Source organism: Akebia trifoliata, chromosome 7, assembly GCF_017979445.1.
Source record: "Akebia trifoliata isolate Shusen 1 chromosome 7, ASM1797944v1, whole genome shotgun sequence".
NCBI classification, from domain to species: Eukaryota; Viridiplantae; Streptophyta; class Magnoliopsida; order Ranunculales; family Lardizabalaceae; genus Akebia; species Akebia trifoliata.
The window spans coordinates 22353359-22371325 of NC_141381.1; the positions used below are offsets into that span (position 1 = coordinate 22353359).

Below are 17967 nucleotides of genomic sequence, written 5' to 3' on the forward strand. Positions count from 1 at the left end.
CCCTTATTTTTAACTTTTCTACATCTCCTTTTTTTTTTTACAACTGTGTTGTTAAGGTCTTTCCTCTTTCTCTCATTTCGTATTCGAAAGCCCTATATTTTTCTGCGAACCCTAAAATCCTATATTTTTCAATTAGAAAATGAATGCTTATTTATTGTTTGAGTATTACTTTGTTGAAATATAATTTCTTAAGTATGAATTCAATTTGAAAACAATACTTTTGGGATGTTTGATTTGTTAGAAATCAAAATTAAATGTATGAATGATTTTATTATACATAACATGTTATATTTTTCGATTAACAATTTATTAGAATTATAAAAGGGTAATATTGTCAAAATGATCATATGTTTTGAAATTCTATTTGTAATAAGTTTTTTTTTAAAAATGATAAACAAACAACTTTTTCAGATTTTAAAAAACAAACTTCAGACTTCAAAAGTGTTACCAAACAAATCCTAAGTGATAACTCTCCTTTTTCAATCACACCCTAAATATTCAAAATTACGAATACGCTACTATTTATTTGTTAATCTTTGTCACAAATCATTGAAATAAATACAAAATTACATCTAAATCTTTAAAATTATGAATATATTATTCCATATTCGTTATTCACTCCCATAAATCGTTGGAAAGAATCAAAGTGCTGATGAAATATATGATAAAGAGGTGAGAGAGGAGTATTTGGCTATTTGTCCTACTTTAAAATTTTGTTAAAGGGAGGGGCATTATGAAAGAACTATCAAACTATCCCAAAAGTAAAGGGAATTCAGAAAGAAGCCCCTCTCGCAGGTGCATTAAGTAATTTCCTTTTCATTTTATTTTTAAATTAAAGTGCAAGAGTGGACTTTATTTTTAAATTAAGAATTTTCTACGAAATCGAAGCACTTTCACCGCATCTCTCCCTTCATCGTCGCCGAGCACCTTCTATCTTGTTTCTCATTCTACGCTATCTCCATGTGAGATCTTCTTGGACTAAGAGCTTCTCTCTCTCTCTCTCTCTCTCTCTCTCTCTCTCTCTCTCTCTCCTCTTTAATGGCGAAATCTACAAAGCTTCTCGCCTCTCTTCACACTCTCTCCTCTCAAAGAACAGTAAGAAAAATCTCTCTCTCTCTCTGAATCGCTCATTCGTTCTTTGTTTGGTTTCTGATTTCTCTGAGCTAATTTCTAGGGCTTCTGTTGTTTCTCTTCTTTGATTTCTGTGTCTCTTAACCATCACATTGATTTTCTTACTCTTCTGCATCAATTCCGATTTCATCTATTTCTTTTCTTGTTTAATTCTTTTTTTTTTTTTTTCTTTCTTGATTTTGATTTATTGGGTTTCAATTCTTCTGCTTAAATGCTCTCTTCGTCCATTATCTCAACTAATATCTCAATTTTTGTTCTTGTAGGATGCTCTGTGTGGAGCATCTCTCCATCAAGAACGATGGGATGCACTTCTTCCATCTCGAAGAAGATTCACAATGCTGGGAGGAAGAAAAGGTTGATCATTCCGGAAGTAGTTGTTTTTTTTCCAACTATGCGAATTCCTTCACAATCAGATCTTCAAAGAGCTCTTAGAGGCCTAGTTCCTCGAGATCTGGTTGATAGACTATCATCACTTCGAAGTCAGATTGTGTTAGTGGCTGAGGATACTGGTCTGCTCTTATAATCTCACCGAATTATTTATTTTTCTAAATTATGTCCATTTTCCTTAAAAATTGAAGCTAAATCTTGTAGGTGGATCCGCTTTTCCCGAACTACAGCGAGCTCTCGAAGAATACTTGCCACTTCTTCTTGGGTTGACGAAAAAAGGTTTTGGAACTCTTGCTTTGTAATGGATGCACAAAGTTTTTTTTTTTTTTTGGATTTGTTTAATTCGGACAAAAATAATAAATCATAAAAGTAATTCAATAAAAGTCAAAAAGTCGCGAATTTTACAAGGATTTGAATTGGACGGAAGTTTAAATAATTTCTTGTATCATTCGTAATATTTCGGTGCAATTTGTGGCTTATTTGGAGAATTACGAACTATGGATATCAAAGATGTTCCTCCCTCTAAGTATTAATTTGTTATATGAAACAGAATATGGTCTCGAACAAATGGTGGAGTTCAAGTGGAAAAATTTACAAGATGGGCGGCCGGTAAAAATATCAAAAGATCGCTCATGTGTTGTCCTTCGATGTTTCTTCCCATCAGTCTCATTTGATGATAGAATGTGAATTTGATGTGCAGGAAAGCTGTATGGCAAGTTCATGGTTTGAATTGTTATCTGTCGTACACATGATGGCTATTCTGTTACTATCAGAGGCTAACTCGTTGCTTGTTCCGAAGGTGGATCCAATGGATGCTAGCCAAAGGAATGTATCAAAGGGTCTGTTTTTATTATCTCTATTGTTGTAGCCAAATTGAAATGATTATCGAAATCTTGACTAGTTACTGTTCATTGGTTAATTATATTATCAGATTGCAAGAAGGATGCTATTGATCTATTGATAAAGGCATCCGGGTACTTGGAATTTTGTGTTCGATGTATTATGGGTAACCTGCCACCTGATATTAAGTAAGTCACCAGAGTTTATTGGTTTCTTAGGTTCCTTTAATGGTATTTTGAATGTAATGAAAACCATATTTCTAGGATGAAGTTGCCGAGAGATCTGCAGGAGGGAGTTTTGGAGGCTATTTCCATCCAAGCACTCGGTCAGGTACATCTTTAAAAGTGGTTCAACACCAACATTTTGATCTCCTAAATGCCCCCACTTTTACATTTAAATTTAATATAATCAGAGTCATTTTGGTAAAAAATCAGGAAAAAACAAATCTCACTGCCCCATAATCACGTCCGTTAGTTTTTATAATTACAAAAATATCCTTTTTTAGTATGTAATCTTAAAACCCCTTTAATTTATATTTTAAATTACAAATAAGCCCTTTTGATACATGTGTGTTCGCACATGCCACCTTCTAGTTAATTTTTAAGTCTTTATAATTGTTGTGTGGGTGGGGAATTAGTGACAAATAATATAGATGTTGATTGATGAATTTCAGAAACAATTTTTGAGATGTGAAACTTTTTGAAGTTGGAAAGTTACTTTCACCAAGTCCTTTGTATTGGGTTTGTGGAGGGTCTTTTTGTAATTTCAATCGTCCGTGCATAGAGAGTATGTGGATATTTCCTTGAATAAAATTTTATTGCTTCCGTAAAGTCTTTCTCAGACCCGGTGTGTACAAGTGGAAGAGAGGGAAATGGTGAATGCACTGATGGGGAGGAAACCAGATACCCAGTTTGACAATAAGTAATTGAAATTGAAATGTGTTAATTTAGTGAACAGATGAACATGTTTCACTATTGGCCATTCTGGTGTTAATTAATTTACTTTTGATCTACGTATCGTAACTTCTTTCACCCACCTAAAGGAAAAAATTCATCGTGCATTGTGATAAGTTTGGCTAAGCTCCTGCTTCAATTGTTTGATCTTCTGCACTGTAATAATGAGGTTGCTAATTGAATCTCACCTTATGCACCAAATCAGGAAAAACAAAATTTTTAGTTGCTATAACTGTTTGTATCTTTTAGACCTTCTTTTTGATTGTTAGTTTACTTCTTGTATCATATTGAAATATATTGAAGAATATCTACCATTATATCTTTGGAACCAACCTCTTTTTTTTTTTGGTGGGTAGGGGTATCTCTGTACATACTCTGGTGTGGTGTACAATACAAATGATGACCATGTGGAGGGATTGTCACCTACCATTAATTACTCATTCATAGATATAATCATCCCCATTTTCATCAGCAACAAAACCTTATCCCAAGAACTAGGGTTTGTGTGATCTAGTCCTGTTCCTCCATTCAATTCTATCTAAAGTTACATATTCTAGCAATTCAAGTGTGTCCATATCTGCTCTCACTACCTCAGTCCATGTCCTTTTTGCAAAGAAGACCTCATAGGCTGAAAATAGACCTGATATGATGGTATTAATTTTCTGACTTAATGAGTTTTCTCCGTATTAATGCGCACAAGATGTTCTTTAGCATTTTACCTGAGATCGCTGATGTTTATTGATACTGATTGTGCTACTGAATGCAGGGAACAGAAATGCAGCTAGGGTTGGCTGTTGAAAGTCAAAAGGCTACATTGTCTGTAAAGAGGAGGTTGGCTTGTGAACAACTTTCTTATTTTGCTCAGGTTAGTAACTTGGTATTCTATAGAGTTTAAATTATGCTTCCCATTGAAGATAGAAAATCATTGTTGTATTTTCTTTGTGATGCTATGTATACTAGAGTTTAAATTATGCCTTAGAAATTTGTCTTCAACATCCCCTATTTATTTATTTATTTTTTGATAGATATATCCCCTATTTATTTTTAGAGGGTTAAGCTCCTGTTTATTACAAAATTACTTAATCAGCTAACACATCTGATGGATTCTAAAGTTACTTTACAAAAACGAATGTTTGTTGAGAACAAGCCTAGTTTTTACAGCAGTAATCTGCAACCCAGGGATTCTCTTTTTCACAACAGTAATCATGGTGGAAGTAATGACCACAAAAGTATACTATTCAAAGATTTAATCACTACAATGGGACTATGGACCCAATGGAACACTTGTACCATTTCTGGCAGGTGATGGGTCTAGAAGAAGGGAGAAAGGTTTTCTTCTATGAAGCCTTTCTGATGAACTTTCATGGTGCGATGCTCACATGGTTTCACTGGGTTCCACCCAGATTTATTGATGGTTTTCTAATTTGTGACAGATTTTCCTTTCCTAGTTCATGTGCAATCGAGAACAATAGAAACATGTCCATTTTTTGTTCAACGTGAAGAAAGAAGTTGAACCTCTTTGGGACTACACTCAGAGATTCAGAGCCAAACTATTGCAGATTGGTGATGGTGATGACTTGACAACCAACATCAGTTTCGGAAAAGGCCTGGCTTCTGGATCAAGGCTGTATGATCCTTAGTAAAGAGTTGATCTAAAAGAATGTAGGTTCTACTTCGAAGGACTAAGATATATGCCAAACTAGAAAATGATTGATATGACAATCTCTAACTGCTTGTGGTAGGGTGTTAGGGCTTGGATAAGGTTACTTGGATTGACCAAAAAAGGATGCAGCGTGCTGACCCCAAGAAATGGAGAAGAAGAAGAAGAAGGCCAGGTAGCAACATTTGTAACACGTTCGTATCTTCACAACCCTAAACACAGTTCAAGAGTAGATTATGGTCCTCATAAAGGACTTGAAATGACTACAACCATTGAGTGGTGATCATGGAACTTGAGATTTGAATGAATTCTATGTCTTTCACAAGAACCATGGACACTAAAACGTAGAATGCATAGTTTTGACGCATAGAATTGAAGATTTGATCAAGCAAGGCGTCCTCCATGAGTTGACAGGTCGGTTGTTGATTTCATGACTCTGAAAGGTGGGAAACCTTCTTCCCCCCACACCTTAACAAGTGGAGAGAAAAACCATGTAATGATATTGTGACAATGATTCACTATGACTCATAACGGGTCTGTCAGATGATCAAACAGATGAGCACAGCTCGGCAGAGGAATCTTGTTCAAAAAGCCATCTAGGTTCTAGAGGGGTTCTAAATTACACTAAATCTACAATGGTCCAAGTTGACCAGGTTGACTTTAGAGAACTCCTAGGTAACATTTTTTGGTCGAGATCTAAAAGGCGTTCACTACTCTGATGATGACACTTTAGTTATTACCTTACTAAATGGGAACCACAATATCCGTCGAGTACTGATAGATGAGGGCAGCTTAGCGGGCATCCTCTTTGCAGAAATGTAGGGAGGATGGAAAATCCATTGAGCCAGAAAATGCTCATTTAGTCAAATTCAATGGGGAATTCACACCGATTTGGGGAAATACTCTACCAGTCATCATTGGTCAAAACATTATGTTAACAAGACTGCTAGCAGTATTCCCCCTTACTGTAATCTTATCCTTAAACGAATATGGATTCATCGGGATGAAAGCGGTGCCTTATCATCAATTGATTAGGTCCCCCCTTTTCTCCACGTGGATGGCATCTAGGAAATCAAGAGAGATCAGGTAATAGCTTGGCATTTCTAAAACACCACTTTCAATGTCAAAGACAGTAAGTCACAAGGCAAGTGGACCTCTTTGCCCGAAATCAATAAGCTCTTAAAGGCCAACTTTATTCGAGAAGCCAATGTTCGAATTGCATAGCAAACGTTGTGGCTGTCCAAAGTAAAATGGAAAGATCCATGTCTGCATCAACTTTACAAGTTTAAATACATCATGCCCATTAGAGCATTGATCTTAAGTAGCGTAATAAAGGTGTACTGCAATACACCGAATCATATTGATAGAGATTTAGATAAGATCTTATTAGATTGTGTATACTAAATTAGTCAGGATTTACTTTATTTCTATATAAACCCACCCTTTTAAGGTTATGTAATTGATTATTTAGAATAAATTCAATTCCAGATTTTCACATGGTATCAGAGGTAACACTGCGTGCCGGACCAATGTCCAATGGACTGCCACTGATTTATTTTGCCTATTTGGTATTTTATCATTTAGTTTATAGGTATCTTTATTCTATCTGTTCATTCCTCTCATTTACTATTTTCCAAGTTCCATGCTTAGCATCAGAATATTTCATGCTCCTAAAATCATTTTTATTCCACCGCCTCCTTGGCTTCCTATCCTGCTCACAAGATATTTACCAAATAGAGGGTATGCACAGGGAACAATCAACACATTGAAAGGCATGAAGTACTACATCTCATCTAATGAACATCAAAAGCAACATGAATTTCAATCTTCATTTCCTTATAGAATGGATATAGGGTTCACGCTTTTGAGATGAAATCGGAACCAGATCTGAACATAATCCTTTTGTTATTGGGTTTGTACCTCTGAGAACTAACTACACAATAATGAAAGGAAGGCTTTTCACTTGTAGGGTTGGGGAACACATAATCTTTTCGAAGAAATGCTTAATAGACAAAATAAAAGAGTGGCTGTCCGCCTGCAGTGTTTCCACCGCTGGCAGAAGGATGACGTAGTAGGATGGGTGTGCTTTATGGAACTTGTGCTCTGATACATGTGAAATAATCTGATTTGATTATTCTTGGATAATAATTACAGGAACCCAATGGGATATATGAAATAACTTATCAAACCTTAATTAGAGATAAACTTTATCTCTAACAAATCCTAACTGATTGGCTAAAACACAATTGGATGGATCCCAACTAAATCTAATCCTAAACAGAGTCAAGATCATAATCTTCTACTGTTGTTGAGATTTGTGTTTAATGTATTACACTATATTACACTGCTTCAGATCAACACTCTAACAATGCCCAAAGAATGACTTTCCTTTTCCATGGATGGATTAGCTCATTGATGTCACCCATAATGACAAAGTTGGGGTTAGGGAAACTTGGGAAAAAATAATTGGCAAAAGCTTGCAAAATCCGGAAAACATCGAAAAAGTAAAAAATACATAAAATAAATTTTATTAATTATATAAAACTTAAAATATGTATTTCGTATATATATATTTTGAAAGGTAAAAACAAACTTGTAACGTTGCCCAAGAGATTTGATCTCTTCTAATATATATTTCTTATATTAAATGATAAACAAAACATTAAACAAAATTATAAAATTTATAATAGCTAGATAAATAGGTAGTTGAAGAGCAACTCATACTGCTTAGTCTATTACTAAGCTAAAACAAGTAGCTAAGAACTCATACTTGCAAAACTATAATATCGTTCAATTTCATTATTCAAAACTATTAAAAATAAAAGGTGGTAGTACCATAGTTTGAACACATTTTCAAGAACAGTAGACGTGGCTCTAAATAGGGAGTGAAATGGTGGAACAGGATTCATAGAGTTAATACATATCCGACACAAAAAGTCACTTAGTATGGTTTCCTTTTTAATTGGTGTGCAGACATCCTGTTCGATCAATTCTCTGTGTTGAGAGAGTAAGTCTCTGGTTTGAGTCTCTTTGCTGATCTAGTTACTTGGAACTGATTTGGTGAAGCGATTTCTTTTCCAAATTGATTGATTCTATTTTAAGTGTAAAAGAAAAAATTGTTCATCATACATGGGCCATTGTATGCTACTCAAAAGATACACTCTTTGTGCATGAGCACCCATCTACACTGTAAACTGTCCAGAGATTATTCCTGTACCCAGTCCCTTGTTTTGTTAATTTTGTTCTTCTTTTTTGTTGATCAGGCTCACTACTGCTTGTCAGGGTGTAATATCAATCATGGATATGGAAAGAAGCATCTCTTGTTCATCAAATGGAAGTATATAGAAGCAAAGGTTCCAAACAATCCATCATTCTCTAACATGATTGCTCTCCTTTCCTGCATTTTGGGTTTATTTTACTATTCAGATCCTCATTCTGTGATGATGTCATCATCAGGCTGCAGCTTATTACTACCATGGTCTAATCCTTGACAAGGGTAATGAGCCATCCAGTCACGTTAATGCTGTTTGTTGTTTTCTTGCGGCGGACGAACTTCTTAGTGATGGCAAGAAAGCCTGCCTAAGTTTTTGCCTTGCCAGCCCTATAACCAGGTAGCTTTTTAGTTTCATTTCTCTCTATGCATGGTGATAATCTTGTTCGGATAGGTTTTCTTTTGAGAGCAGCTATTGGCACCCCAAGTTTTACTTGTTACACTTGAATTAAAAATAAAGAAAGTAAGTAAATAGTCGAGAATAAGTAAAAGTTGGGGTGCCTATAGAAGCTTTTTCTCATTTTTTTGTGTGTGTGCCAGATTTCTGTCTTTTGGGTTTAAGATTTATATGAGCCTGATCATAATTGTAATGTTGAGATAATAATTTTTGCCAAACCTTTGTAATGTTTTGAATGGTGTGTTTTAATCTTGAATTAGGTTGTGATAATTAATTTAAGAAATTGAGGTGTAATAAGTAAAAGTTGGGGTGCCAATAGTAGCTCTGATCTTTCTTTCTCCAGGTCTCCTCCAGTATGGGGTGTTATGAAGCATTTACATCAGAAAATTCCTGAAGTGGCATCAAGGAAGTCTCAGATGTACGGTTACCTCTTAGAACAAGAAAAGTAAGGAGGGTTCTTGTTTTTCTAAATCTATCAATTCAGATTCATTCGGGCATTCTCTTTAAAACGTAGTATTGGTTCAAAGATAAGCAAACGTTATTAGTAAATACGTAGCCTTGTCTGTACTGCAGGGTTCTCCAATCATTACCAGACCTTCCCGATTTTCCCTTGTCCTTGAGACCCGACGACTACAAGTTGCCAGAAATGGATCCAGTATGGGATCGTGAAAAATGGGAAACCGAGTTTCAGACACTTAAGGAGCACCTCAAAGATTGTGAAGATGAGCCAGAAACCAAATGAGATTGTACGGTCTTGTTTTCTTTACCCCTATGTTTTTCGCCTCGTGTAATTTGCATCTCTAGATTCATCTTGTGAGTATGTTTGTGTATTGAAAAGACTTCATATTCCTAAATACAATATTAAAGTGATCACTATCTACTTAAGAGACTTCATATCTGCTTTTATTGTAGGGCTGTCAATGGGTTGGTTGGGCTTTGAGGTTTCTCCTTAAACAGATTTTGGTTAAGACACTAGAGGAAAAAACACAAATTCTTGGAGATCAATACTTGTTTTTAAAGGATTTAATATAATTTTTTTGGGGGCGGCTCAAGGGACACATGTAAAAACAATGGTTTTTCAAAATATGGGTTAGAGATTTTGGATTGAGCTGATTTTTTGCAAGGATGGTCGCTATGATGAGAAGATCATCCTTACAAAAAATCAGTTCAATCTGAAACTTCTAAATCCATCAAAAGTGATTTACAAATTAGTGGCAAAAATTGGCAAAAAGTCGACGGTCCACATTCTAAATCACTTTTAATGGGGTTAGAAGTTTCAGATTGGACTTATTTTTTTTTTTTTTCGAATAATCTTTCCATCATAGAGATCATCCTCACAAAAAATCAGTTCAATCTGAAACTTTTAACCCATATTTTGAAAATTTATTAATGTTACATTGTTTTTACATATGTTTTTTGGGTAGCGATCCATGGCCAACAGTTTGGCAAACATTTTGGCAAACACATTTTTCAAAACATGGGTTAGAGGTCTTGGAATGGGCTGATTTTTGGTGAGGATGATCTCTACGGTGAGGAGATCATCATCACCAAAAATCAGCTCATTCCAAAACTTCTAACCTCATCAAAAATGGTTTACAAAAAATGGACGGTTCACGATTTTTCAACTTGTAAAATGGGGCTAGAAGTTTTGGAATGAGCTGATTTTTGGTGAGGATGATCTCCTCACCGTAGAGATCATCCTCACCAAAAATCAGCCCATTCCAAGACCTCTAACCCATGTTTTGAAAAAGTGTTTGCCAAAATGTTTGCCAAACTGTTGGCCACGGATAGGGACCCATGTTTTTTCATATGTCCCTTGAACCTGGCCCAATTTTTTTAGTGATACATTATTTTGCCTAATCCTTAGGGGGTATTTTACCATCTCAACTAATTATTTAATGGAGACCCTCAAACAATTGACTCTATTTTCTAGTTATTGATATAAATTTTTTTGAGGATGTATTTAAAAAAATAAAAATAAAAATAAATCATTAGGGTATTCTCCCATCTCAACTACTTGTTTAATGAAGGCCCGCAAAAGGATTGATAGGGACTTGACTTGTTTCATTTCAAGCCATGTTTGAGATTCTCCATTATATGGGTAGTTGAGATAAGAGGCAAAATACAAACTTTTAAAATACTTGAGAGTTTGCACGTGCCTACCACATAACCATCCTCTTTTGTGTTAAGAGGGGATTAGAAGAGGAAAGATAATAAAGTTGGGGGAATATTATTAAAAAAGGCATAGTGGAGGAAAGACAATAAAATTAGAGGGTACTTTTGTAAAAAGAAGTAAAAGAGGATAATAAAATTAGATTTGTATTTTTGAAAAGGAAGAAAAAAGTTAAAAATTCTCTTCGAGATTCATGATGAGATTAAATCTTTAACCCCTCCTCTTATGTGGGGACAAGAGAGTGGAGGTCCACCATTTGTATTATATGGATATTACCAAATATCAAAATCATTATTATTTCAAGAGGTTTCTTTTTAAATATCTTTATTTTCCTATCATTTAAACCTAAATTTGGAAGGATAAAAAGTAGCCCAAATTTTACATTTAACCTCGTTATTATAAGGGAGAATTACTTAAATTACCTTGATGGAGGGACTTTTTTCTAAATAGTTTGTAAGTTTTGAGCGACTTCTTATTTCAATGATTTATTTAAAAAAAATGAAAAACGAAGTTGAGTTTCTAATTTTTTTTAATGATTATGTTGTAATTTTTTATTTGCAATTATAATTTATGCATTTTGAGTATTTCAAGGAGATTTACCTAGTATTGAACTAAAAAAAAAAAAAATCTCAATCACATTTTTACAGTATCGAGTTCGTCACTTTTAATTGTCCTTAAATATTTTTATTGTCAAACTCACTACTTAGAGTAGAACTCATCACTTTTTATTGTCTAGTTTACTATTTAATTAATGTCGAGTTTGATATTTTTTTTATGAAAATATTGTCGAATTCAACAATAATTAAATGTTGACGTAGACAATAAAGAATGGTGAATTCGACACTTAAGTGGTGAGTTCGACAATAAAAAAGATGGACTAGACAATAAGAAGTGGTGAACTTGACACTCTAATGTGAAGTAAGATTTTCATCTTTTCATTTTTTTTTTTTTTTGACTTGTATACTTGGTAAATCTCCTTGAAATACTCAAAATACATATATTATAGTTGCAAATAAAAAATTACCATGTAATAATAAAAAATTTAAAATCTCAATCGTTATTCATTTTTTTAATGAAACATCGAAAGAAAAGAAAAGAAAAGAAAAGAAAAAAAAAAAAAACACATCTAAATGTTCAAAATTAAGAGAATATCATTCTCCATTCATCATTGGTTTTTTAAAATTCAATGGTTTTTTAAAACAAATGATCAATCCCAGGTTCGACCGATGTTTAATACGATCCGACCAATTTACATTTATTAATTAATTTATTATATATAAAAAGTAAGAACCAAAAAAAAAAAAAATCTGGAGTCTTCCAAGAATCAACAAAAAACACACAAGAATTAAAGATTTTCGTGAAAATTTTCTATTTTCCTCAAATCTACAATGTTTTCAACTTCCTTTCTTGAAAAAATCATAATAAAAATGTTTTTTTTAAAATAATAATAATAACATTTTAGATTTCATAGTAAAAAAAAAATCATTCCAATCTGACATTTCTAAATACATCAAAAGTGATTTACAAATTATCGGTAAAAAATAAATGGTCCAAAATTCTAATTACTTTTGATGTGGTTAGAAGGTTCAGATTGGGATGATTTTTTGTGATGATGATCTCCTCATCATAGAGATCATCCTAAAAAAAATTAGCTCAATCCGAAACTTTTAATAATATTAAGAAAAAAATTAGAATTACTACACCTTAATGTTGAAAATTTTGATTTTCATTGGTTTATCGTGCCACGTGTCGATTTGATCGATTGATCTTGTTTGCTACGTAGAAAAAATTCTTGATCATTTGATATGATTTGATCTTGATCTTGCCACAAAGAAAAATATTGATCACTTGATGATCAAATTAATTGAGAATAAATTTCAATTTAATCTCAATTTAATAGAGATTGTAGAGAATTTACTATAAAATTATGAAAATAAATAAAAGAGCTTGAGAGAATTTGGAGTAATGAATAATAGAAACGATTTTGAGGTATTTATAAAAATAAAACATTAATATTTCCTCTCACCCCCTCCCAATAATTTAATTAAAAATGATAATAACTCCGTTGGGGGTGGATAAAAAAATTTCGAATTTTTTTAACTGTTTTTTTTTTTTTTGTTGAAAAATCGGGTTCAAGTCGAGTTTCAGGTTCACAATTGAGGAGGGGGGGGGGTAAAATTCAATTTTTTTTAATATTTTTCGAAAAAATCAGGTTTTTGATCCAGGGTAAGTCCGGGTTCGATTTAGGGTAACAATTTTAAAACTGGGTTCAGTCCAATCTGGGGGGTCAAATCAAACTCGAGCCAATTTTCATGGATTTGGTTTGGTCCAAACCCAAACGGATTCGCTTCGCGTTCGGTCTGATTAAAATATACATCCCTAAATCAAAGTTGTGAATGCCTTTTGTAGTAGGATGAGGTGATAACCTTGGAATACTAAGAAAAACACATCTAATAGGGAAAGGTGATTGGACGTGGGTTTCATCTAGTGAAAAATATGGAGAAAAAAATTCCTAAAGTTAAAAATCTCTTTAAAAATAAAAATAAAAAGATTTCAAAATATCTTTATTAAAAAAATTCTCGCACAATTCAACCAAGACACTTTCCAAAAATCCTCAAATAAATCTATTCAAACATTCAATTCAAGGAAAAAATTTAATAGAAAAAATAATTCAAAATCCAATTAAAACCTTAGGACTCACATAAAATAATGTTGGGAGGAGTTGGAGTTGTTTAAGGAAGAAAGGGGATAAGGGGAGAAGCGGTGAAGGACATAGGAAGATTCTCACACAATAACAAATACAAGAGAGGGATTGACAAAAGATATCAAAGAAAGAGGAAGGTCTGTGATCCTTCATAAATTAACAGAGAGATTATGTTGGATGAAAAAGAGTGGAAGGCTTAAGAAAGCAAAACAAAGGTAGAAAGAAGAGAGGCTCCATAATCAATTTTTGTTGAAGCTTCACCTCCAAGAAACTCCATTATTGATCTTATTTAGGTTTCGTCTTGAAGAATTCCATCACCATTGGTTGAGGTCTTCAAAACTCCATTATCTTTTTTTTATTTTTTATTGTGTGGGGAAGTATAAGGAAAATACATGCCTCAACGTTTGAGACTCCATCCAAAACTTGGCTTGGATGGAAATATATATCTGAGAATTCCTTATAAAATGAATCCCTAGAAATTGAGTAGGTCCTAGGAAAATTGTGTTTTTAGAAAGGTAAATTGCCATTTTGTGAGTTGAATATTACGAAATTTCAGATTCTTGGTTCACTCATCATTTTAATTCCCAAAACATGAAAAGCCAGATCACAAGTTTTCCAAAGTGAACGATCACGCTAGTTTAAAGTAGTGTGATCATTGTGAACCTACAAGATCATCACTTTTATAACCAACAAGATTATCACTTCGAAAAAAATCAACAATCTCACTACTTTTATCAAGTGAGATCGTCACTTTGAAAAACTTGCAATCTCGTTCTTCATGTTTGAGAATTAAAATGAACAATTATAGCCGGAATGGGAATTTCGTCAAAAGTTGATCACATTTTGGGAAATTTCTCTTTTTAGAGTGGATTGATGGGAGAAATAAAAATACAATTTTCTAGATCATATGGGTATTACTTTTCCTAGGAATGTGTATGATCAAGGAATTAATAAGACTATCTTCCCATCGCAGTCATACATCAAAAGTCATATGAGAGTACCACGTTCAAATAATTTTCTTATTGTTCTTGCGACTATTATGGAATATAGACAACAAATACTAATATTTCATAGAACCCAAAGAATATTTTCTGGACTTTTCTAGCGTTAATCCACAGTTGAGGCTCTCCATCAAACAAATGATTGAGATAAGAGAAAAAACATAGATTTCCTAGCCTCTAAGGATTAAGAGTCGTGTGTTGAAGTAACATTAAAATTGACATTCACTATGTGAAAACTGAAAATTTTGATAAGAAAATTCGACAAGTCAAAACCCACAAATTTTAGAAATCAAATTTTGATGGTCCATGACTGTTGAAATTTTTTATATTCCCCAATTCGACGGCTTAAATCCATCAAATTTATCCCATCCTCCATTAATTTGACGGTTTTAGTCTATTCAAAAAAAAAAAAAAAAAATTGACAATGAAAATTTCGACTCTATGTTCTGTCAAATTTTATGAAATTCGACGATGTTGGGCCATCAAATATAGGCATTTTTCATGTTATGATCGATTCTCACAATCCTGATGTGGAGGTGCACAGATAGCCATAGATGCTTTTCACTTGTATCTCAATGAAAAGCTTTATAGTTCCGTTCATACATCCATGTCAGCAATGTGAGAATCAATGTTAATTTTAATGTTATTTCAACATTTTCCAAGGATTAATACAGTTTATGGCGATAAATTTTGTTGGAAAATACTGGAGTGCCATTAAAATTGACATTGATTCATGCATTGCTGACATGGATACATGTGTACGGAACCACAAATGTTATTCATAGAGATACAAGTGAAAAGGGTCTATGGTCATGTAGGCACCTCCATGACAGCAATGTGTGAATCAATGTAAATTTCAATGTCACTACAGCACCACTCAATTTTTTATTTTTATTTTTGAAATGTCTAGCATCCCCATCACCGGTTTGATGGACACCTCAATACATGCATACATAAATGCATTAATACATATATCTTTCCACGTATTTCTTTGGGTAGATAACCATTTCTTGAGGTGAATATGATGAAATTCCGATTCCGACTCACTATGTATTTTAATTCTCAATATATGATGAGTGAGATCGCAGGTTTTTCAAAGTTACAATCCCGTTGATATAAAGTAGTGAGATCTTTGATTTTTTTTCAATGTGACCATCTCACTACTCTGTAGCGAATTTGTGAGATCATCACATTGAAAAACCTGTGATCTTGCTATTCATGTTTTAGGAATTAAAATGAGCAATGAATCAGAATCGGAATTTCTTCGAAAGTTGATCACATTATGGGAAATTTCTTTATTTCTTTTCGATTGTTTTGGCTCCAACTCACAGTTGAGACTATCATCAAACAGACTATTGAGATTAGACAAAAAATAAATTCTTAGCTAAAGATCAGTTGTTTTCTATTAAAGATGCAATATTCTTGGGAATCCTCAGCATCTCAACTGTTCTTTGGATAAAGCCTTTTTTTTTTCTTTCTCCAAAGATAAAATAATAGGGTAAATTACCATTTTGGAGTCGAATGTGATGAAATACCGATTCCAGCTCGCTGTTCATTTTAATTCCCAAAACTCTATGAGTGAGATTGTCACTTTAGACCTGCAAGATCATCACTTGAAAATCTGTGATGATCTCACACATTTACATTTTGGGAATTAAAATGAAATCGGAGCCAAAATCAATGTTTCGTCAAAGGTTGATCACATTCTTGAGAAATTTCTCAAAAGAAAAAACAAATTCTGACTGCACCCACCTTGTGGCATCCCAAAACACTATAGGATGCCATAAGGATGAAAAGAACAAAATTTTAAAGAGTTGTGCTGGGGTGACATCAGGATTTACTGCGATTTCACATTTCTGATGAGAGTGCGCACATAACCGTAGATTTTTTTTTTTACTCACAGGCACATCAGAAATGTGAAATCACATTAAATCCAATGTCACCTTAGCATTAGTGAATTTTAAAACCTTATATATATATATGGGTTGGGTTCACTAGACAGCGTGTTTTGTCCCATATGAGATAAAAGTTTCAGAATGGACTTATTTTTTGTGAAAATGATCTCTATGATGAGGGCATCATCCTTACAAAAAATCTTCTCATTCTGAAATTGGTAGTCCTATTTTACAAGTTGAAGAATCACGAACTATTCATTTTTACCATTAGTTTGTAACCACTTTTCATAGGATTAGAAGTTTTAGAATCGGCTGATTTTTTGTGAAGTTGATCTCCTCGCCATAAAGATCATCCTTACAAAAAATCAGCCCATTCTAAAACCTTTTTAGCATATAGGACAAAACGTTATGTGGAATGTTATCTACGAACCCTACCCTACACACAAATGAGTGCTGATTTTTTAATTCAACCTGACAGAGGGACTCAAAAACTCATAGACGTGGCATAGGCAAATTAAGAATAGTAAATTCTATCCCTTGGGATACACAATCGACCTGCCATCTGCAATTGGGTATCCCGAGGTACAATTGTGTATCCTGAGCGAAGGAATCTACGATTCTTTGCGCATGACACGTCAATAAGTTTTTTAATCCTCAGGTTGAGTTCAAAAATCATTATTCTCTCTCTCTCTCTCTCTCTCTCTCTCTCTCTCTCTCTCTCTCTCTCTCTCTCTATATATATATATATATATATATATATATATATATATATATATACATTTTTTAAATAAGTTATTTCTCACCATTGCATCGTCCATTTTCCAAAGTTGAAAAAAAGTTTTGTTTTAAATCTTTTTTATTTATTTTAGTTTTTTAAAATGTGGTTTCCAGCAAGGAAAGTAGGTGTCCATGCGGGCTCACCCTGCGACCTTTAGGTTTCAAATCTTAGTTAGATAACTTAAAGAATGAATGGAAACAATAGCCTTTTTCATCAAGAGTCGTAATAATCTGACTTACTTTTTGTGTACTCACTTTACCTCCCCTTCAGATCATGGTACATCTTTGTTTCGGGATACACAAGTTCAGATATTTATAGTTTTGTATGATGATGTGAAGTGGGAATCAAAGTGAGTTAAAAAAAAAAAAAAGAAGTCCCATTATCAAGACTCTTGCATCAAACATGCCATTGAGATGTTAGTGATTTTCAAGAAAATTGTATCTCTAAAAAGATGAGTTGAGCTAGAGTAATAATGAAATGTACATTGATTCTCACATTACTGATGTGGAGGTGCACAAATAACAATAGATACTTTTCACTTGTATCTTGATGAAAAGCATCTATGATTTCATACATACATTTATGTTAGTGATGTGAGAAGTGGTGTACATTTTAATGTTACTTTGAGCATTTTTCAGAAAAAAAATTGTGTTAATCACTTATTCTCCATTAGAGTCATGTTGGAGTAACATTGAAATGTACATCATAGTCATGCTGGAGTAACATTGAAATGTATATTGATTCTAACATTCTGATGTGGTGGTGTACACATAACCA

At 33.5% G+C, this 17967-nt stretch overlaps 1 protein-coding gene across 1 annotated transcript; it reads left to right on the top strand.

Moving 5' to 3' along the window:
- The first annotated feature begins 889 nt into the window (after window positions 1-889).
- On the top strand, window positions 890-9575 carry LOC147398409 (Endosomal targeting BRO1-like domain-containing protein). The gene is made up of 12 exons (XM_086447594.1): window positions 890-1095; window positions 1395-1640; window positions 1723-1797; window positions 2069-2127; window positions 2219-2357; window positions 2450-2546; window positions 2622-2688; window positions 4078-4176; window positions 8235-8324; window positions 8428-8582; window positions 8983-9084; window positions 9213-9575. The coding sequence occupies exons 2-12, from the start codon at window positions 1430-1432 to the stop codon at window positions 9379-9381; spliced, it is 1263 nt and encodes a 420-aa protein (XP_086303720.1). The 5' UTR covers window positions 890-1095; window positions 1395-1429; the 3' UTR covers window positions 9382-9575.
- The last annotated feature ends 8392 nt before the right edge of the window (window positions 9576-17967 follow it).

What these genes read in the sequence shown, in the direction of transcription:
- LOC147398409 (XM_086447594.1), top strand. Translation starts at nt 1,430, where the DNA reads ATGGGATGCACTTCTTCCATCTCGAAGAAGATTCACAATGCTGGGAGG. An exon ending in TCTTGGGTTGACGAAAAAAG is followed by an intron (nt 1,798 to 2,068) that starts GTTTTGGAACTC and finishes TATATGAAACAG; the next exon opens with AATATGGTCTCGAACAAATG. An exon ending in ATTTACAAGATGGGCGGCCG is followed by an intron (nt 2,128 to 2,218) that starts GTAAAAATATCA and finishes TTTGATGTGCAG; the next exon opens with GAAAGCTGTATGGCAAGTTC.